Raw genomic sequence first — 23,042 nt, forward strand, 5'->3', positions numbered from 1 at the left:
CAAGGGTACACAGCAGACTCGAATACAATCTGAAAGATATTGAAATAGCAAGATTACACTCCTTTTCTTTTCAAGTTACTCATTTAAGTGATAACACACTCTCTCCTGAATTTACAGTAAAACCTTTCACCTAAAGTCAGCATAACCCGCACACACAACAATGCTCCCTTTAAAAGGATGTACTCGAAAGATGCCCATCCCCATTACCCAGTTTTCCCTGTTCCAGACATCTGAGCATCTGAGCCATGTTTCTGATCCAAGCTGCAGAATAATCACTTTTTAAGAGACCAACAGGCTGCAGCGTCACTAATCTATTCCGACATTACTCTGGGCAAATTAATTTGACCCGTAATCATACAGTGTTTAATATTTAACAAACTCAAATTAGAACATTCTAAAGGGAGAAGCCTGACTCTACATGCCAAACCTGTTCTGGGATCACAGAATACCAGTCCTGTGAAAGCAGCAGCTTTGTTGGGATTGACCTCTTCGCGCCATTCTATCCAACCTTTCCTCTGCACGCTTATGCGGCATCAAAAGAGCACGCAGGGAAGCAAAGTACTTCATCATGGCTCTCAGCCATTTATTATACTGCCATCCCCCCACTAGGGCTACGTCTACAGGGCAGAGCTATTTCAGGCTACCTTGGCATCCCAAAATAGCTACTCCGGGTCTTTGACACGTGCCACTTACTTTGAAATATTTGTCCGCAATAACAGGCACGCTACTTCGGCGTCTCTCTAGTCCTCATTGAAGGAGAAGTAAGGGATGTTTTGAATAGTGCTTTATTTCAACATGTGGCACCATTTAGCCAAGGCCACCCGCTGAAATAGCCTCTTTCTAAATTGACACGAAATAAGCTGCACACATTGCACAGCTTATTTCGAGTTTAGGCTCTCGCGCAGACGCATCCTGGCTGCGATCCTGTCAGATCTGGCCACGGCGGCAGAGGCAGGGCAGGCCCGTGTTGGATGGGAAACCCTGCGGTGTGCAGGAAGCCATGAGACCGGCAGTGACATCCTCCTTTGGGAATGAGTGCTGTGGCATGGTGCTTGGGGCTGCTCCGGCTGCCTGACGGAGAGTAAAACCCCCAGCCAAGCCGCTGGTATTCACATCAGCATACAAGAGAGTAAGGAGGCAGGGGGGCCACATTCTAGATAAAGTATTTAAACTCCCCTGCAAGGCTCGTTTGGATACTGTATTTTTCGCATCCTGTCTCTGTGAGGCAGCAGCTTCCTTACAGGTCAGGAATTGCTACTGACTGACCCCGTGCTGTGCACAGCACCCCCCGTACGGGTGCGTGTCAAGTAGACGGCTAGTGTCCATCATGACAAGGGCCATAGCAAAGGGGGCTCTTCCCAGTACTTTGGGTTTTCCTTCAAACTGACTATTCCCTTTTCACAGGAAGACAAATGCCTTGAGAGTGAGTCATACCCAGAGCTTCCCAATCGGTCTAGAAACGCCAACCTCTCCCACACAGGGCCTCTGGCCTGGATGCCGGGCTGCCCTGCTTCGGTATTTATCTTCATCGCTTGCTCTCTTTTTGGGGGAGAGGAACATCTCGTGTAGGGCCCTGCTGACTCACATATGGCCCTGAGGACTTTTCTTCCCCGCTGCAGTTAGCCCTTGGGTGGGGAATATGTTGACAGCCCCCTCAGTTGCTTCTCTCTCTGCCCCACTTCCCTGCCAGCTGCGCTTCAGTATCTAAGCGGCACATCACAAGCACCCCCTTGCCCAACCACACGGCTACGCTCCCTTTTGGAATCCTGACGGGTCACTTTGTGCTCTTGGTAAGGTGCCTTCTTCCTACGGCAAGTCCACATCAGTAGGTCACTGAACCACCACACCGCAGCAGTGAACAGTACAACCACGAGACCCTCAGGGCCACACCAGGTCCAGCCCCAGCCCAGGATCCAACTTCGGTTCCTGGCTCCAAACATGACCCAGCGCCGGCGCCTGCCTGTGGCTCCTGACCCAGCTCCAGGGTGGGGGCTGACAAACAGAATGTTATGGGGCGTGGGATACAACACAGAACGTTTGGAGAGGGCTGGGCTACACAAACCGGCCATTTTGCCCAAAGCTTTAACGAGGTTACTCCGGAGCGCCAATTCCAAGAATTCAGCAGCCCAAAACCCTCAGGCAAGCAGCACCTGCAGAGAGCACTGGGCAGTCTTTTGAGACTCCTTCAAACATGCCACTTCCCCAATGTGCAGTCCCAATGATCACACAAAAGCAAGGAACCAGATCGGATTTTCAGGACATTCCCCACCACCCTGAATTTCCATGTACACAAGAGCCAAGCCTGGTAAATGTGTCCTCTCATTACGTGACTCTTCACTGATGGGGGAGCAGCACGCAGGCCTTGGGGCAAGAACAGTGCTCTTTGCAGAAGGAAGCGGCAGCATTTGAATTCACTGTCTGCCTGAGACTGGCCTGTCAGCAGAACAGAATTTGAATTTTATACCCTACCTACGCAGCCTCACCTCCAGCTGCATTTCCATTCCATTTGCCTTCTTTCAGCTGTTCCTTATTTTGCATTTGCTACTCAAATGCAAGAGAAGAAATGGAACATTACTCATTCCGTGGGGACCACTGGCTCTGGACCTTTCCACTGCTGCCGTCATTTGCCTGTTGCAAAGCACCTATTTTTCAATACATTTTCCAAATTTCAAGAGTGCCAGTAACACACTGCAGGTGCCCTTGACCGTCTGCTTTTCAGGCACAGTGAAGGACTCTGCAGCCAGGCGTGAGAATGCTTGCCAATTCAACCATACCCCGCTGCAGTTTTAAAAAAAGAGAGACATGGGAAAGGGAATTTTTACTGCACTCCAGAAGAGGCTGCACACAAAGGGGTGAGGATCCTGCACTCACTTGAGTCATGGGACTGGTTACATTAGGTTCTAGGGGATTGCTCACACGAGTAAATGTGGAAGTCTTTGCAGGATTGGGCTGAAGTAAAGATCTCAATGACCCTTTGTCCGTACGAGCGTACAGCAATGGCCAGCCGTCAACAAAGATCACAAGCTTCCACTAGACTTTCCATCACCAGCCCAGCTGGCTTGCACCTTTTATAACCTGCTTTAGAAAGGAACAGCGACGTGACCATGTAAGCACCGAATATGCTGTCGGTACCACCGACGCTAGGTCATTCCTGTGCGAGTGCCAGATTCGGCAAAACACTTGGCCATGGGAATAGCCTCGTGCAAGTCAACAGGACTACCCACAGGGTGAATTCAATGGATGTGCATCAGTGCTTTGCTGAATCAGGGCCACTGAGTGCAACGTACTCTCTATACTCATTATGCAGTGTAAAAAATGAGCATTCCAGCAATGGCAGCGGGAGATAACAGGCCTATGGCTTTCTGTAACATGCCAACTGTTAACACCAGTTCACAATAAACCTCCCAACACAACACACCACTCACCATCCTTACTGTGTGCTCAGCAGTAACTTTCAGGTCATCTCCAGCACTGGGTAATTTCAAAGACAATTAACTTGCTCCTGTGCACGATCCCCCAATCCCTCTGATTCAAGTCTTCAGAGATCACACCTGACCTCAATGACCTTCTAATTCAGTGTAATGAAATTGCAGAGACAAGTGTAAAGCTGGATTTTCTAATTGCCAGGCCAGACTACCTATTTTGGCAAGAGCTTCAAATATATTATGCTGTCGGCCAGCAATTTATGGATCAACCTCAGCAGGATGACTCAATCAGGGAAAGAAACTTCAGACCAAAAAGAAAAAAATTAAAACTGAACGCTTCTCCTAGCTCAGAATTTAATAACCTCAGGGCACAAAATATGAAGAAAGCCTAAAATGCTTACCTAACATTTTTTTAATTCTGACATCTGTTATTTTATAGTAACTTTCAGCTACGATGTATAACTAGATGCAAATATATATATGCGCATGCTGATTTTAAATCCCAAATTAAATTCTTAATTGTCCTCATCCCTGAAACAGTGGAGATTTCACAGCAAACATCTGCAATAAGGAGATTCAATGGAAGACAGGGTATTTCCCCCACAAATCCACAAGAAATGCTGAAATGCGTCACAAGACACATTAGCCTAGAGCTCCCTGCTAAGAACTGGTAGCACAAACATAAAAATCTCATTTAGCGAGTAGTAAGACCCGCCGGACGGCGTTCTGAGGACAGGTACAACCAAGGTTACACCCAGCTTTGTATACAGTGCTACCCTTTGTAAAGGGGCCTTGCTGAGAGGCAGGAGCATGTCCAACTTCCACCACTACCCTCCTCCCTATGAGACTGCAACAGTAATGAACCAGCCAGTCAGCCCCTCCACCCCCCATGGAGACTGATAACCTGCTGCAGAGAGAAGGGGACACAAGCACCCCCCACTGAGGATCTCAGGGAGATGGACTGCTCACTACTGCCCCAGCTGAGCCCCAGCTATCTGACATTCAAACCAAGCCCTAAAGGGTTGCCCGGCATTTCTCAGGTCCTCAACTCAAATATGCTTTGTTTTTCTTCATTTAAATCACTGCTCGGGGGTAGGACTGGGGACGAGAGGTTCAGTATGCAGCAGCCCTGGCAAGACCTTGGGGACCAGCCCAAGCCCTCTCTCCCTGCAGCAGCTTGGGGCCAGCAGAGAACTGCCTGTGCATGGCCACTGCAGCTGCTCTGGGCACAGCCAAGGGCGGGGTGCATGTCCCCCAGATGGGGCACAGATGAAGACACAAACAGCCAGACTCGCTGAAATACATAGTAGGTAGATGCCTCTTTCCCCAGCCCTGCTTCCAGCTGGCCGGATAAGGTTATAGCTCCCACTCCCCAACACTGGGCCCTCGCTGTCCCCCTGTGGTCATTCTGCAGTATAAATGTCCCCCGTACCAAATCCCTTCTTTTCTGTTTTATGAGAAACAACGGAACTCCAGGCACATCCCACTGTCCTGGCACAACCAGACCCTGACTCTTCTTCAAGAGGAAGCTGCATACCAAATTTGGTGGTCCTCGGTCTTATTGTTTAGGAGGAGTTCAGAAACAAAACAGACACACAGATGGACGGACGGATGGACAGACGCACCAAGTTTCTCAACGATATAGTAGATAATTAATAGGCTGTTCTAGCACTGGATGACAACACCCTCCAGAGCTACAGGTTACAGCTAGAGCACAACATCCCAAAAAAAGTGCTGGAACCTTCCTAGCCAAACCACAATGGCCCACATCCTCCAGCCTGGCGAGCGCTATTTGTACTGAGCAGTGAACAAAGTTACTTGCCCTGGATGAAGGGAATTTTGCAAGAATGCTGTTCTAGCACTACATCTCCTACTGAAAAGTAAGACCACTGATTCTGAGCCTAAAGTCAACCTGTCCAGACATTAACAGACAGCATCATTGGGTTGGAAAAGACACCAGGAGGTCATAGGAGTCCAACCTGCTACTAAAAGCAGGTCAAATCCCAACTAAATCATCCCTGCCAGACCTTTGTCAAGTTGAGACTTAAAAACCTCCGAGGAAGAAGATTCCGCCCCTCCGTAGGTAACCCATTCCAGCGCTTCACCACCCTCCCAGTGAAGTAATTTTTCCTAATATCCAACCTAGACCACCCCCACTGCAACTTGAGACCATTGTTCCTTGTTCTGTCATCTGCCACCACTGAGAACGACCTCATCTCCATCCTTTTTGGAACCCCCCTTTAAGGAAGCTGAAAGCTGCTATCAAATCGCCCCCTCACTCTTCTCTTCTATGGACTAAATAAGCCCAAATCCTTCAGCCTCTCCTCATAAGTCATGTGCTCCAGTTCCCTAATCATGTGGTTGCCCTCTGCTGTATCCACATCTTTCCTATAATGGGGAGCCCAGAACAGGAGGCAAAACTCCAGTTCCTAAAACCTTCAACAGCACTCAGTCCATGACCAGACAATGCATATAACACAGACTGAATAGTGGGCGAAAATGTAATTCACGATAGAAGAGACCACTGGTTTTCTGTTACATTGGACAATGAGTAACCCAAGCCATTTAGATCTCAGGGGGCCTACTGCAAAACCAAGAACGTACCCACCAAAAACCACTCATGTCCCTCAAAACACTCAGGATGGAGAATAAAGGAGGAAAGGGGTCTCCATTTCTACTCGACGACCAAGCAATACAATAAAAACCTACTCGTGGGAGGTAGCAACAGAAGTCTCTCTTCAATGAGCAGCAGCGGACAGCCAGGTCCCCAGCTACGAAGCAGGGCTGCTGCCGCCAGAGCAGATGAGAGATAAAGGTGACAGTGCTGTATCATGCCACCCTTACTTCTCCACTACTGTTGCCTTCTGAGCTGGGCACCCACAAAGCAGCTGTCACTCTCCAGCCGTTCAGCGTCAAAGGTTCTGGTTGCAGATGACAGGTAATCTCTCTTCAGAAATTGTCACCAAGGCAGGTTTTGGGGTACCTGCTTCGTCAGGACCCAGGAGGGATTAAAACAAGTTAACACAACCGTTACGCCAAATTGAATTCAACCTATTTCCATCCCGCTCACCTGAGTTACACCTCTGGAAAAATTCAAGCCATCTACACATGAGGTGAGTTAGGTAAGATAAGGCGATAACCAAGAAGCTGTCACATCTCTATGGAACTCAACACAACACTTATCCTGAAACTATGAGTTCCTCAATTCTTTACAATTAACTGAAGTTTGAGTCAAAGGGGGTGGGGGAGGGGAATCTACCTAGGGCAGTTCCTAGGCTCATCTCAGCAGTGACTGCACCCCCGAATCAGCACTGCTCAAAATGGCTGCTTAGATGGTTGCCAACAACAACCACCAAATCTGCCCATCTGTTTGCATTCTTTTTAATCCATCTTAAGCACTTTAAAAAAAAATGCTCAGAGAAAAATTCTGTCTTGTTAAAAGAACCTGAATCCTCCTATAGCTGAGCCTTTTCAACAAGATTTAACGCCACCGCAGTTACCAAGACACTCACACAAAGGTTAATGTTATGATAAAAGAACCAGAGTAAGGTGCTTTTTTGTTATGAGATCAGAAAGTGAATGGAATTTGAATTGTCTGCAGTGGCGTGTATCTGACAAAGATTAATTTAAACGGATATTGTCTCTGAAACCAAAGTCCATTGAATAGTTTCACAGCCTATCAACCACGTGAAAGCGGCTCCTTGGGCAACTTTGCTGACTCCAACATTTCCTTTAAAAATGGCTTAACCTATTATTTTGTTGGAAAAAGGTCATCTATCGTTTTATTTGATTAAACCCACAATAGCTAAAAGCAACAGCATGCAACCTATAGTGGTACGGCCATCGTAAGACATGGGGATTTTCCCCCTGCTGCTTTGAGTGTGGATGTTACCCAGATACAGTGAAAAATACACAGGGGATGTTGAAGAAGCAAGTTCAAGGTGTACCATGGGGAAAGCTATAAATATTTCAGCCAGGCTAAATAAAATAACATGTTTGGGCCTCTGCAGTGTCCCACTTGCATGAAGCCTGGAGCAGCACTTCTGGAACACATTCAACCGGGAAGCTCATTGGCAGGACAGATTTTACACAATGACAAAGGGTGCTTCTTGTAAAAAAGTGAGAGACAAAGTAGGATCTGAACAGAAGCGCATAAGCTGCCATGTTGCTCACACACAGTGAATCTCGATTCCATTGCTTACCCAGTTAACCAAGCAAGAATTTAGGCATAATAAGGCAAGTGAATAAATTCCTCTCCCCAGCCATCTCACACCCACTTGCAGCGCCTGGTCCCACCACCCCCAGCTCCCCTGGTCAACACACTGGGGCATTATTTCTCCCTTTAACTGCAGGAAACTGTTCTGTGGTTATCACCACCTCTGCGTATAGATTAAGACCGCTGTTCAGATTTCAAGGAGGGAAAAAATATAACAAACAGAATTTAGCACATCAGAAGCAGTAACACCCACCCTTTTGAAAAAAAGGATGAATAAGACAACAACCAAAAACCATTTGAAGATAGTTCCAATCTTTCCTCAGAGAGATTTCGGATCCTGTAGGATGACTTATCGTTAGTCAAATAAATAACATTGGCTTGCCAAAGGGAAAACAAGCCAGCAAATGAAGAAGTCTTATGTTCTTATGTGTTTTTTCTTAACCTACAAATACTTTTTGTAGCTCCTTATTTAAAAAGCAGTAATTGTTAAAGCAAGTTTGAGTTAAAGAATCCATTGTTTTGCATGATGCAAAGTTCACCTCTATCAGGGGACTTGACTGTTAAAATCACAGCACGGCCGGGGCTACTGAGTGACTGTCACCTTAGAAATGCAAACAGGGATGGATGCTCTCACTGATCATCAACATTTAGGCTTTAAATACAGAGCGAGGCCAGTTCATTGTGCACATGCTGCATAATAGGGACTATACGAGTCATATTAAGAAGCTGTATAAATCCCACAGCATTAGTAGAATTTAAGAGAGGTCCACGTTCATTTCTAGGCTACCCAGTGACGCACACAGGAGTCACAAATAAAATGAACAACTGAGCATGAGTAAACGAGCAAGGACTTAAACAGCGAATAACTAACTGCAGTGAGTAACTGAGCTGCTGATTACACAGCATGTGTGTTAAAGGAGCAGTGCAACTGGAGATATCACATGTCAACAAGAGAAGGAGGCAGGGTTGTTCTGAACAGTGATTAGCTGGGTAATCATGTTCTAGTGAAGGATCAGAAGTCTTTGAATCTTGACCACATAAGGGAATATTTCCCATTTAAATCAAGCAGAGGAGGAGGTATCATTTAACTAGTATCCCAGGATGAAGAATTTACTCTGTTAACATATCCAGGATTTAGCATTTTCAAATGCTCCTCTTTAAAGCCTGACTTTTCAGAATGATTCAAGAAAAGGAAAAATATGTTGCGCGCACACACACACACACACTGTAGCGTAGAAATTACAAGAAAGGACTTAAAAGACATGTATTAAAGCAGTAAATTAAATCAGCTGCTTTAGGAGCCACCCAAAATCCTTTGATAACTCCTGAGCTTGCAACTTAAGACAAAAATGAATAATTTTAAAATAAAGCATCACTAAATCATAGGAAGCTCAAACCTGACACAGGTAAATTAGATAAAAAGCCTCATTAGTTAATAAGCCCCGTGCACAGTAGAAGTCAACCAAACGTTATTTATATGGGATTTATATTTAAACTTTGGGATTTTAAAAAGGGTATGAGGAATAAAAAGCTCTCTCGGAGCACTAGCAGCGCTTGCGGAAAAAAATATTTTCTTTTCACCCCGGTCAGCGAAGTAGAATGGAGCTAAAACACCAAATCCTGCAGAAGCTACACAGTTATTTTGTTGGGTTTTTTGTTTGTTTGTCTTTTCACAAAGGAGATTATGGCCCCCATTCCGGAAATGTATTATACGTACGCAACAAGTGACCGACTCGAGACCGGTTTCGTATTTCCAGCCCTTCGTGTTGTGGATTCAAGACTGGGAGTAAGAGTCGCTTCAGCACTCTTTGTCTGAAAGTGCACACAGGCATTTTCAATGTCTCTGTGGCTGCCCCTTGTCTTCCCAAACATCAACACAGTGCCACTGGCAAGACTGCTCACTTTCATACCTTCTCTTCTCAATCCCAGGGGAACCAGACCACTTCACATTGATGTTGAGGTTTGAGAAAGCTGAGTAACCCCGGGAGAGAGATGCTGAGTATTCACAGTGAACTGTCCTGAGAAAAAGGCAAGGAGTAGGGTAAGAGACTCACACCTTGCAGTGGCACATCCATATCACCCAGGAAAATCACAAGGCCTCCGCCACACAGTGCAGGGGGACTCCAAGCAGGGGCAAGAGAAGATAAGTTCATTCCAGTAGTTTGGGGGTACAGTATGGACGCAGAACCACACACAGCTTCAGATTTATCCTCTGCTTCCCAGAGAATGACACAAGGTAAGCCTCCAAACAGGGCCCCCAGACCCTGGTGGGAATCCCAGCACCTTTCCAAAACACCTCACCAACGCTCCCTACACCAAAGAGGAGAAACTTCCTCCTCAGACTCAGTAGCGTGGCCGGCTGGTGTCTGGTACATTTTTCAAGCCCTGTCACTACCGAGGAAACAGTGGCTTCACTCTGAATACTAAGCAAACACAGGCTCCAATTCAAGTCAATAGGAAAAATTCCATTACATTCAATGGCGAAGGATCAACTGCAGACAAAGTCGACGAGAGAAAAATACGTTCTACTGAAACTTTTAGGTTAATTCAGACTACCAGGACTCAGAAAGGAGTCAAGTGTACAGAAATGTGAACCCTACACCCACAGGAAAAAGATCAGCAACTTCACATTAGTTTCCAGAGGAAAACCACCCTTTCAGTAGAATGCTTCAGTGTTCAGCAACATGCTTACTGCTACATTACAACAAAATCTCTGTCCCTCCATTATAATTTCTAATCAGGGCTAGCTTGTGACAAGGCTATTAAAAAAAAAACGCACCACACACATGAAGTACTGTTCCTTCTGAAATCAGTATCTACCACCTTCACATCATCAGCTATTCTAATCTAATGCGAAATGGACAGAGGGGGGGAAAATTGCATCCCAGATAAACACAAGCTAAAAGCAAAATCCTAAAATTAAGCATAACGCAACATATTAACTATGTGATTCATTTTCTTTCTTGCTGCTAACTAAAATGAGAATATAATTAAGGCCTCAATGTGACCGACTTTCTACCGCTGGGATGAGGACAGAATTTAATCTCTAAAACACAGTAAGAAATACATAAAACAAATCCTAATGCCTTCCTTTTGTCCTCTGGTGACCAAAACAAAAGTCTGCTATCAAAAATGTGTCATGCAAATAGAAAATGCTCATGTTTCATCTGTTCTAAGCATTAAAAAATACATTAATCAAGCTAAAACAGTAAACCTGACTGGCTACTCAAACCAGAGAGCACATTCCTTAGGTTACAGAGCTAGAGTCTGCTCTATGTAATTCAGTTCTCCTCAACTCTGACCCTAAAACCAAAACCAAGGCTGAACATGTAAGTTATTGTGCATTATTTTGCAAGCCTTCCTAACCCCATCCTACTAAGACCCCCTTCCAGAAGTAACGGACACTAAGCCACAAAGCTCACCCTACTTCAGAAAGCCTGTTCAGATATCTGAAAATGACTCAAAAGCCAACAACAAAACTATTCAAGAAGTAAAATGCCAGTCGCCCTCTTTCTCCTATCAACAATCCCATTCCCTCCATTTTTATCATCACAGATACAAAGCTATATCATATATGCAAAAAAGAGGGAGACATATCTAATCTCCACAGCCTTGTAATAAAAAGAGACCAAAGTTCAATGTTTAACAAATCCTGATTTAAATATTCAGAACAAAATGATCAGACATGGAAACAGCAGGGTCTATATTAAAAATGTGTAACGGTTTCCAACATGGCAGCCCCATTTGTTAACTAGCACCTAAAAGTGGACTACAAGAATTACTTTGAAAGCATGTGGCTAGGACAAACTAATCCAACTGTGAAAATTTAAAAAAAAAAAAGTTTAATGATGGGAGCACTTTATGAAACAACTATTACATCTACAAATAAATATTCCCCGTCCTAATGCAGAACATAAGATTTCGAGCTCCGAAAATTCCTTAAGAAACTGCGTGCAGTGTTGCTGAGATCATGTTAGTCCCAGGATATCAGAGAAACAAGGTGAGTGAGGTAAGATCTTTTAAGACATGCTATTCATTTCAAGCCTACTTTCTATCAGACCCAGATAATTCCCAAACCTGCTCCCAGGAGGAGAATGACAGCTTAAAATGAATATTTGATCATATTAATGCATAAAGGGAACCCAGTAAAAATGACTCTACACAGAATATTTAAGCCTTTGAACAGCAGCACACCTGTGACGTTTACATTTTAGAAAGAAAAATCATTGAGCATATACATTAGGCTTAACTCAGACATTAAATGTGGCAGAATCCAAATGGGCATTTTCCTTTCAAATCTAGAAGAAATTTAAAACTGGATTTCAGCGAAGTTAAAAATGAGGCATTTTACTATTATTTTCATCTCCAAAAAGGCTTTTGAACAATTAGCAAAATCCTCCCACTTAAAGGAAAATAGACAACCGATGTTAGAACAAAAAGCTGTAATTAAAAATCACTGACGTGGCTTTTTCCACCCCCCAGAGTGACGTGATTATACCTTCATAAGCTCGCCCTGTACAACAAGGCTGGCCACAGGCTGATGAGGGCTATCTGTATGAGAGCGTGTTCAAGTCCAACAGCACTTCAGAGTTGCAAACACCACAGGAATAAAGGCTGCTCGTTACAATGAAATGTTTATAACCCTCAACAAAACGTGATGGTGCTTCTTTCTAAAGTTCACAACTGAACATAGACTTACGACAGCTTTGAATCTTCTTTGAAGAAAAACACTGCCTTTAACCAACAATGTACATGAAATAAACCCACGAACAGCCCCTTACTTTAAAAAAAACAAAAAACAAAAAAAAAAAAAAAACACACTTTTCCCTTTGGGTCTGTGATTTACATTCAACATTGTATGTGTGAGCGCATGCGGCTGCCCAATTGCATTCTCCCAGTTCCAAATGAGGTATGTAGCTGACCAGTCAATGTGTACCTTTGACATTTGTAACTCTGAGGTTGTACTATTGAGGTAGATAATCCCCAAACCCTTTATATGGCCAGCCTATGCATATACAACAGACCAGTACATCACCCGTTCAAAGTTACAAGTTCCTGAACTGTTAAACACCAGATGGCCATTCATAATTATAAACAGATCTAAAACCTTGCTCTATATGTTTACAAATTGTGTACTTTTAAGCCATGCTTCATTGTCACTAACAGCAAAAGTAAATTTTCTGCTTATGTACCAATGGTTGGACTACATACCACCACCCTACTGTACACAGGCTTATCTCTAAGCATTCCTCGTCTGCAGAAGAAATATGCAGTACACAATGCATTACCATCCAGGTTGCTTCAGTATAGTGTAAAATGTACCCTTCCTTGCTGCAATCATAAAAGCGATGAAAAAGCAGACTCTCACCTAAAATTTCCACAGATACTTGCATACTCATAACCAAACATGACAACGCAAGGACAAACAATATTATATTAAATTAGGAAATGCAAACTAGGAACATGAGCTTATTATAATGCATAATGGCTTACTATCAAAATCTACTGAAGGGCTTTTCTCTCCACTAACCTAAAAGGGTGGAAAACTTTTATTCATAAATATTTATGTGAATGCACTTGTTAAAAATTAACTTCCACCATTAAAGGTTTTGTACCTTTTAGATACCACAGCATGCAGTGCTTTATATTAAACTCTGCATTTCTTCATTCCTTTCCTGCATGCTTTTGTCTTTTGTCATAAAAAACAACTCACACTCATACAAAGATGGTATCTGTGCACATCATAATTCAGCAGTTTTTAAAAAGACAAAGATGCTTGTGTTGGACTTCCAAGACCTTTCTTTACAAAGGAAAATCAATTTAATGACTCCAGTGAGATCATGGTTTCAGACTCGTTTAAGTTTTACTAAGCATGAAGGAATTATTAATTCATAATGTGGCAGACACGTCACTCAAACCTGACAGATCTACAAGCCCAAAAGGGTCACAAACCAAAACCATTTGTTCAAATGATTACAATCTTCTCCAAATTACATCGTCTGCAATTTTCAAATGGGCAAACTCATTTAGTTTGTTTGCATGTATATAATTTCAAAACCACTTTTCAATCACAAAAAGATGGACTTGAACATTCTTGCAGGTCTGAGTAGGCAGGTCAAAAATTCAACCACATCAACATCTGGGTTTTATTAATAACCATGTGATTTATAGCTATCCATGAAAGAGATCATTCGAGGTGAATAATAATTTAGATTTAATACTGGTAAGCATCAAGACAGCCAAGTTTATTTAAATATAATGGTTCCCATACAAGCCGGCATCATAATTCCTATCTTAATGTAAACCTCCTAGGACTTGCAAGCCATACATCTTTGTTCATCAGGTTACGACCGTACCTTCAAGCAGCATTATCAGAATTAATGTGGAAAGTCAGCAGAAAACATTTTCTTTTGTTGGGGGCGGGGGATTAGGTTTGCCTACCATCTGCGTGAAAAACACACAGCCTTTCAAAGCATTTTATTTAAATCTTCTTTTGGCTCAGCTCTGTAAAGGATTGTTACTGTGGAACTATTCCTGTCTCACTAAACTAGCCGTCTTTCATCCCATGGAGGTGTAAGCCTGTTATCATTTTGCCTAGAATTTGCAAACTTTCAGACCAAACAACCCCAGTGAAACTGTTAAATTCTGCACCATCTTCTCATTTCCATTTGAGATTACCCTCTACGTGCATGGTACCTAAGCTTCTAAAAAGAGAAACAAAAAACCCATTCTTTAAAAAAAAAAAAAAAAAAAAATCATGCCCAAGTTCTACAGCGAACATTTCCAAAACACAGAATCAAACCTAAAAGTTCGGAGTTGGGAAGTCAGTTGCTGCAATGTCTAAGCTCAACTCATTAAGTAATATGAAAGGGGTAACTTCTCTATCAATCTTCTTGGAGGCTTCAACCACTAGTACAAAAGTCCAGGGGAAATCTAATCCGGAAACTTTGACTTGCAAAATTTAAAAGACTTTCTCAGCACCATCACTTAGGAATCATGCTATTTTGTCTCCCACATAACTCCTCCCAGCCCTAACGTGCACAATAATTGTGTACATAATTTACATCCAATATTAACTCCTCATACCTACTTCCATACTGCTATGAGTGAAAAATCCTTAAAAACTATATCACACAAAAACAGTTGTGATTTTCAAACCCTCACGTACCATATAACTAACTCATCTACTCCCACATCTGCTATTGATTTGATCCATACTTTAATAGGCAGGTTAATAAAACATTTCCCATACTAAGTCATTTTTCTAATTTTAAAATCCTTCTGAACCACTTCCCTCCCTATAAAAATGTTTGCCTTGCAGTTTCAAATTATTTTAAGCAAGTCATCTCGAACCAGCCTGTAAAAATATGTATTGACACAAAAGGGTAACATTAAATCTTAGGTTATTTTAATTAAATTGTTTTGTAGGTAAAGTAAGAATTTTCTGTGTCCAAACAGGGAAACGTTTGAATCAAGTTTTTTTCAATATATACTGTTCCACAATGTAATTATTTAAACAACCCTCTTTCCATTCAAAAAATACTATATTCAAAAATAACCTTGGCAGAACTATTCATTCCTAAAAACCCAAAATTTCTCTCTATTCCAGAGGAATTTACATTTCACGTTAGCAAACCAAACTGTAGGACAACACTGTTTGAATAGGAATGCTCGTTCCAATCACGTTCAATAATACCCAGAATTTAAAGCAAAACACTACAATTTGCTCCTCTTCAAGTACATACATGTGTACAACCAAATTTCTGATGGCACAAATATATTTTCCATTCAGAACAAGACCCCTCCCAAACCCCCAATTAAAAAAAACTTCCACTAAATAAAAATCAAAAATAATGGCGCTTTTTCCGTATTTTGTTTGCCACTGATTGTAAAAAGCTCCCTTATATACGCCCTGACTCTCATGCACACTTTACACGCAAGACTTTATACGCGTCTAATCGTCCACCCAACTTGTCAGTGCCAAACAATTCATTTGATTTTCTGCCTCCCAACTCATGGAACGAATCCGATTCACTGGGTTTATGGATTTAATGAGATTAGTGAGACTTGGAAGGAGAAAGAGACGGCAGAAGAGAAAACCTTCTCTCATTTTTCAAGAAAATGTGAAAACACACACACACACACACACACACACACACACACACGAAAGGCCAGGGTGCAGCATATTTAGTGAAACACAAGGGATTTATAAATCCCGTGCGACCTGTTTTCAGCACCAACAGAAGCAGCCCACCTTCCCAAGGGCTGTGTGCAGGGTTGACATTTTTCATCAGCAGTTCTTATTGTCAGTCCAAACCTTGGAGGCTCGGCCATGGGGTGTGCATTTCAAGGGAACTGCTGCCTGGAAAAGCCATTGGGTTTGGGATTCACTCTCTCTTCTCATTTTCAAAGCAATCGATTGACTCCAGATCCAGGCAGCTGCAGGCTGGACTGCCCAGTTCCTTGACAAGCTCCCTGGCCCCATTCCCAAGTCGTATGCAAAGGAAACTGGGAAAGCAATTAGCCCTCGCCGCTTCAAAACCAGGCTAGGAGGGAGCTGGCATTTGCCAGGAGAAATCCAATGTGCTTCTTGCCCACAGGGATGATGATGCAGGGCAGTGCAAGGATGGGGGAAGGGGGAGATTTTACTGTCACACAACAAACCTGCCAGACAAAAGGCTGAAATATTTGAGCCAGAGCCTCAACAACAGGGATGGGGTGGGGAAGGGGGCACGAAAAGAGGAACAGGGAGAGAGGGGAAGGGAGGGAGGAAGTGAGGGCGGAGGGGAACAAACAGAGGGCCGGGGGGGGACTGCAGAAGCGCAAGGAAGAAGAAGGGGCAGAGGAATGAGGGGAGAGGGCAGCAGGGGGCAATGCAGAAGAAAAGGACGGGGGGGGGGGGTCAGAGGGGAGGGAAGGAGGCGGCGGCAGGAAGAGGGGAAGGTGCAGCGAGGGGGCCGGGAGGGGAAGAGCGGGGAGGACCGGAGAGGGCAGCCGGGAGGCGGGCAGGGCCGGGCCGGGCCGGGCCACGACACTCACCCACTTGCAGCACGTTGTCCACGGCGCCGGTGTCGAGCAGGCGGGCGCCGCGGCGGAAGGGCAGCCCGTCGGCGGGCGGGGCGGCGGGCCCGGCGGGGCTCTCGTCGGCCGGGGCGGCGGCGGCGGCGGGGGCCGGGGCCGGGGCCGGGGCGGCGGCGGGCCCGGCCTGGAAGCTGGAGTACATGCAGATCTGGCGCTCGCTGCGGGGGAAGCTCCAGTAGACGATGCGGCGCTGCACGGGCTCGGGGATGCGCTGGAAGCGGCCCTCCACCCGCTCGAAGGCCCAGCTCGCTGCCACCCGCTTGGCCGCCGCGTCCAGCAGCGACTCGGGCTGCAGCAGCGCCCCCGCCAGGCCCAAGCCCAGGCCCGGCCCCGGGCCCCCGCCGCCCCGCGGCCCCGCCAGCGCCGGGCCCCCGCCGCCGCCGCCGCCTGGCCCGCCCCCCCCGGCGCCCCCCAGGCGGGCCACCGCCCCCACCCCCGCCGCTGCCGCCGCCGCCGGCCCGGCCCGCGAGCACAGGCGCTTGGGCCCGGGCGCCCCGGCGGGGAGCGGCGGCCGCAGCAGCCCGTCGCCCTCGCCTCCCTCCGCCATGGCTGCGAGCGACTGAGCCGGCTGAGGGGGCGGGGCGGGGCGGCCAGGCCGGGGGAGGCGGCGGCGGCGGCGGCGGGGGGCGGGGCCGGGGGTGGGGAAGGGGCGGAGGAGGCGGTGGGGGCGGGGCCGGGGGTGGGGAAGGGGCGGAGGAGGCGGGGGCGGCCCTGGGGGGGGGCGGGGCAGGGGACCCTGGGCTGCCGCGAGGGGGCGGCCCCCCCCAGGGAAGGGGAGGCCGGCGAGGGGGCAGGCCCGGCCCCCAGGCTGGCAGCAGGGCGGGGGTGGGGAAGGGGGGCCTGAATGGGGGGCCCCTGGGGGGGGACTCGGGCCGGGGAGCGCGAGGGGCCGACGGGGGGGCCCAGCAGGGGCCTCCCACAGTGGCAGGTGGGCAGAAGACCCCACCCCCCCCGCAGCAGCCCGCGGGGCTCAGGCCCCTACGGTGGGACTGCGGGACACGGGCCGCTGGGGTCTGTTCATCTCTCCTCGGGGCAGAGCAGAAACCTCCCCCCCGCAGCCAGCTCAGTCTCCCCCCTCCCGGCCCAGAGCCACCTCAGCCCCCCCCCCATCCAGCGGCCCCCACCCCTGCACCCACCCCGGCTGGTTTGCCTCCCAGGTGGCTGGGGTCCCCCCACACCTAACTTGTGGGCTTCCGCCACCGGCGACCACCACCTCATTTCATTCCCTGGGGGGACGGAGTCCAGGACTGTTGCCACAGAGCTGCCCAATGGGGACCTGTGCGCACCCGGGCCCTGATCCTGCAGAGGGACGTACAGGGTTATCGCCGCTGCCCGCCGCAGCCCATCGATTTCACGTACCCATCGGTCCCCAGGGCAGCTGTTCCAAAGACTTACCCGCCCCGCTACAGAGGCACGAGGGCATCTCATCTCCTTTCAGCTCCCCGCCCGGCTAGCAGGGTGAGCCCCGTCCCCTGGGGCTGGTGAACAGATGTGGGTGAAGGAGGAACGGTGGCTGGACACAGACTGAAGCTGCTCTGGGGCCTCGGCCAGTTTGTAAGCCAGGGTCAACGCTGGGGCTGCCTAAAATCCTGAATCAGGCCACAGATTTAGGTGCCTATGTGTGGCCCTAACAAAAATGCAACCGTGTGGTTTCCCCAAGCAGTGTCCCCCTGGGCTCCTGCCCCGTCCCCAGCCAGGCACTCTGTGATGTCACCTCCGTATCAGCGCACGTCAAATTTATTTGGCACAGGGGTCATCTGTGCTGGGGGTAGGGCCGAGGTGTTTGGAGTGTGGGAGGAAGCTCAGGAGTGGGAGGGATGAGGGCCTTTGGGTCCAGGCTCCCCTTGGACAGAGGGCTCCCCTAGTCCTCACTATTTCCAACTGCTCCAAGCCAGCGAGAGCTGCCCCTCTGCCAGTGGGGCCAGCTCGGGTGAGGATGGCTTGGACAGGGGGAGGAGCACCTCTTTCCTGACTACAGCAAAGAGAGGACATTGAGAGGAACCTGCCTGGACTTTCAAGGCCAGTTCCATTAAAGAGCGGGGCCCAAAGGGGATATCAGGAACCTGGTCTTTTCGGGGTCTTGCAATGCACAGCGTGACGGGCGTGGCCAGCCCAGGGCCTCACTTTTCACTCAGGCAGAAGTTGAGGAAGGTGCAGAATTGGGTTGATTTCCTTCCCTGCGCCTCCAGCCATTCACTGGAGAGGGCTGAGCCCCTGGGAGACTTACCCTGTACCAGTTGCATTGGACTCAGCGTGCACTAGATTTGGTTCTGCTCCTGCCGGTGCAGAGAGTAACTCCACTGAAGTCTGGAGAGCTACTTCAGCTACAGCAACAGAAGAGCAGAATGTGGCCCTGTTTAAAAATCAGTTTAAAAAAAAAATCTGGAAAGCCAACAGTGAAGCTGAAACAACAAGGAGAAGTCCTGTGACATCTTACGGACAAACGGATTTTGGAGCATAGATTTTCGTGGGCAAAGTCCTGCTTCGTCAGATACAGATCCAAAAAAATCTCTTAGTCTTTAAGGTGCCACAGGACTTATCAATGTTTTTGCAGATGCAGACTGACACGGCTCCCCTCTGATAAGAGTGAAGCTGCTTCGCCCCTGGCCAGAGCAGAACATCCTTGGGACAAAGGGAAATTCAGCGTCTGCTCCACTCAGTCCTTACTCTCTCTGCTGACGTGGCCAATAAATACCATGTGAGACGGTGAGTCGCGCTTTGCTTTTTAAGACCTCGGGATATGTCCCCAGTTTTTTTTCCTCTACTCCAGTTTGCACCATCCTGAAATGAGAGGTTCAATTTCTGTTCTCTCACGTGCGCCGCTAGAGTAAACCCAGAGTAATGCTGCTCGAGTCAGTGTGGCGATAAATGTAGATAAAATGAATGTGAAAGGAGAATCATGCTCTAGCCCGGGAATCTCTCAGATGCTCCAACCAGGATCCAATGCGGGATCCTTCCTAGAGAACATTCTCCGTTGCTTTGTCCAAGGTAGCATTTAGCGATGACGCACCACTAGTCGCTTGGAAAGACCCCTCACCAGCCTGACATCTGACCGCACTCAACTACATTTGCAACTGAATTTAATTTAATCCTAGTTGTGCTGCCATGTACCAGCTTCAGTGCATTCCCTCTCTCTGTTACACCCTTTCAAAGCAACAAGAAGTCCTGGGGCACCTTATAGGCTAAGATATTTTGGAGCATACGCTTTCATGGGCAAAGACCTGCGTACGCATCTGATGAAGCGGGTCTTTGCCCACGAAAGCTTAAGCTCCAAAATATCTGTTAGTCTATAAAATGCCACAGGACTTCTCATTGTTTCTGAAGATCCAGACTAACTCGGCTACCCCTCTGATATCCTTTACATGCAGTTTCCACATTCACCTGTAGCAGTCAGGTGCTCCTGTTCACCCCCTCTAGCATTTAGAGAGCAAGAGGAAATTTCAAGGCAACAGACTGAGAATGGATCACAGTAAATTATGTTTTACATGGAGCACAATTGCCCTGTGGAACTCTGTCACAAGATACCACTGAAGCCAAGCGCTCGGCAGAATTTTAAGAAGGACTGGCCATTTTGAGGGGAAAATGAACACATTTGCAGTTACAGTAAGTAGGATGAAATATTTGTAAGGGATTAAAAACCCTCATGCTCCAGGGTAAATTATGTTAAATTGTGCAGGTCTCAAAGAAACTTCCCCTGTGGCAAAACTATTCAATGGTTCATTACCAAGTTCCTGCACTTGCTTCAGAAGCACCTGTCAGGAACAGGAAACTAGATAAGCTCTTACTGTAGTCTGATCCACCACACCAATTCCTATGCTTAGCTAGGCTACTAACCACTCCCTCCAGCCTGGGATCCTTTTCATTCTGCTGTGCAGTTCAGCTTCCACAAAGGACTTTTGCACCAATGAGCAAAAAGTAGCTCTGTACTACCTCATCTGCAAGCTATGCAGAGGGTCCCATTTTGCCTACCCCACCTGTTTGCTGTAGAAGCACCAGTCGCTTTGGTAACTGATGGGAGCCGCAGCCTCCTGGTTTGATCAGGATGCTGAATTTGTAACTGCGCAGACGTTTGCATGAGACCTTTTCCCCCACTCATATGTACATCCCTGCAACCCCTTTCTAGACAAATTCTGTAGAGAAGTCAAGGAATGAGCCGCCCAGAGACGGAACTACTCTCTTTCCCTTCTAGGGATCTTGGCATAAAAAGACCCACATGCTGGCCAGCCTGGAAGGCCATGACTTGTGTCTCAGCTATTTTGTGCCCTGAGAGAGGAGTTCAGACTCCAGGTCTGTCACGCTGGCCCAAGTACCAGTGCCATTCACAAAAGCAATGTTTTTTGCCCTACGTAACAATTTAGTCCAAACTCAGATGGGAGTAAGGCTGGAACAAACACTGGCTGAGATCCTGATCTACCAGGTTTTAATTTTTTGTAAAAATCTTTTCTTTTTTTTTTTGGTTCCATTTTTCTGACTGTTTTCCCCTCACGTTTCCAGCTTTCCCCTCCCGCTCCGTCTGCCTTGCATTCCTCTGGGAACTTTGTGCCCAGCCAAACTGGATATCTCGGATGGAAAGGACAAATCCCCTCCACCCCCAGCCCTGCAAGGGGACAGCTGTTACGTGCCCTTCTAACCCAGCCCGGATCCTGACGCACCCTTTGTCTGCAACCTGGAATCAGGCCCGTCACTGGTTCCCCCAACGCTTTTCACATCCCGCAATCTGCTGTGTTTGTACTTCCGCCTGCCTCCATCACGTCTTTGGTTTCCAGATGATCTGTGTTGTGACCTCTTCCTGCTGGAGACAACAGGCAGCTGGTGGCATTTCACAGGTGGCACCAGCAGCGAGTACTGGTTAGGCTTTATCAGTAATAGGGGGCACATGGAAAACTGGCCTGGGGAAAGTTGTCACATCATTGGACGTTGCCAGCTGACCCGTTTTGGTCCTGTTGCCAGTGTGGGAGGTGAAGTCCCCTCCTGCCAAGCTCTGAAGATCGGACTTGAGGTCAGTAATAACCCTGGGGAGCTCTCAGGAACTTGGTAGAAAGCAGCATAGGGCAATCGGGATCATGGACGCTTGGCGCTATGACCCTCTATTGCCGACACATGGTGGTGTTGCCCAGCTCTGTGGGACACCTCCCATCTCCCTCCCGTTGTACCGGCCAACGGAAGCAGGACCATTTTTCAAGTTGGAGTAGGATTGCTGCAGACAAAAGCCCTCTAAATCAGCGGTTCCCAAACTGTGGGTCAAGACCCCAAAGTGGATCGCCCTTGGTCACAATAGCTGGTGTTAGACTTGCTGCGGCCCAGGTCTGACTCCTGAGCACCTCTGCCTGGAGCCAGAGTCAAATCCAAGTCCAAGGGCTTCAGCCTGAGCAGCGAGGCTCAGGTTACAGACTCCCTTGGCTTGACTGTGGGGCTCCCCTCCCAGCTGCCTGGAGTGGTGGAGCCTGGGTTTGCTTCAGTCCCCACTCTTGGGGTAATTTGATCCAGCCCATGGCACATCTGAACCTTGCTGGTCCCCATAGGGCTGGCCAAGTCAAGAGCGAAGGGGGTTATTTTAATGGCTCTCACTTGGGAGCAGGTGAGTAATAAGGTTTTGTTTGTTGCTTACGTGGTCCCCAAATTATTTTGTGGGTCAATGGCCCTGACCAAACCAAGGTTCCCCACCCTTCATTTATATGGTGTATGTAATGTTAAACACTTTGGGGTAGGAATCTTGTGCACCTCACTGTTGATAAAGCTCCTGGGAGGTTTCTGCTGCTAAATAAATCAAAATTAGACCATCAGTTAATAACCCGTTGTACTTACCAAAAGCAGAAAGGGATTCTGCTGAGCTCCACAAACCCAGTGACTTCTCTTGAGGGCTTCCTGGCACCAGCAAAATATTGCTTAGGGGTTCAACCTCCCAAAGAGAGTGCAAGTGAGTTGAGTGCTTAAAGCAAAGCCGCCAGCTCTTTCAAGCTTCATCACTAACTTACTGGAGCTTTAGGCAAGTGAAAGTCACTCACTTCACATCATTGTGTCCTTGCTTTGTCCATCGATACAACGCCTAATGCCTCCTGATCTCACACAGGGTACTCAGTGACTCAATTAATATCTCCAAAGTGCTCCAAGAATAGATACCATGACAGGTGCAATACAGCTATTGATTATTATAATAATCCCAGTGGACCGCAGAACTTCACTGGTTTACCTCCCTTGTGGTCATGCCCCCGCACTCTGAATCTGCAACAACAGGTTTTATCAGGCGTGGTGATTTTTTTTTTTTTTTTACAGCCGCCATTCTGGAAGGATCGTTTGAGATGAGATGTGCCAGGCCTCTC

At 47.3% G+C, this 23,042-nt stretch overlaps 1 protein-coding gene and 1 long non-coding RNA gene across 2 annotated transcripts in view; one reads left to right on the forward strand and one right to left on the reverse strand.

Moving 5' to 3' along the window:
* Positions 1–17,269, reverse strand: part of ZSWIM5 (zinc finger SWIM-type containing 5) — a 137,830-nt gene extending 120,561 nt beyond the window's left edge. The window contains exon 1 of the mRNA XM_075003151.1: positions 16,681–17,269. Coding sequence (XP_074859252.1) covers positions 16,681–17,269 — 589 coding nt within the window. The remainder of the gene's footprint in view (positions 1–16,680) is intronic.
* A 777-nt stretch (positions 17,270–18,046) lies between these two features.
* Positions 18,047–22,261, forward strand: LOC142017873 (uncharacterized). The gene is made up of 3 exons (XR_012646627.1): positions 18,047–18,180; positions 19,277–19,428; positions 21,217–22,261. It is a non-coding gene; the product is annotated as an uncharacterized LOC142017873 (long non-coding RNA).
* The last annotated feature ends 781 nt before the right edge of the window (positions 22,262–23,042 follow it).

Source organism: Carettochelys insculpta, chromosome 9 (genome assembly GCF_033958435.1).
Source record: "Carettochelys insculpta isolate YL-2023 chromosome 9, ASM3395843v1, whole genome shotgun sequence".
Taxonomy (NCBI): domain Eukaryota; kingdom Metazoa; phylum Chordata; order Testudines; family Carettochelyidae; genus Carettochelys; species Carettochelys insculpta.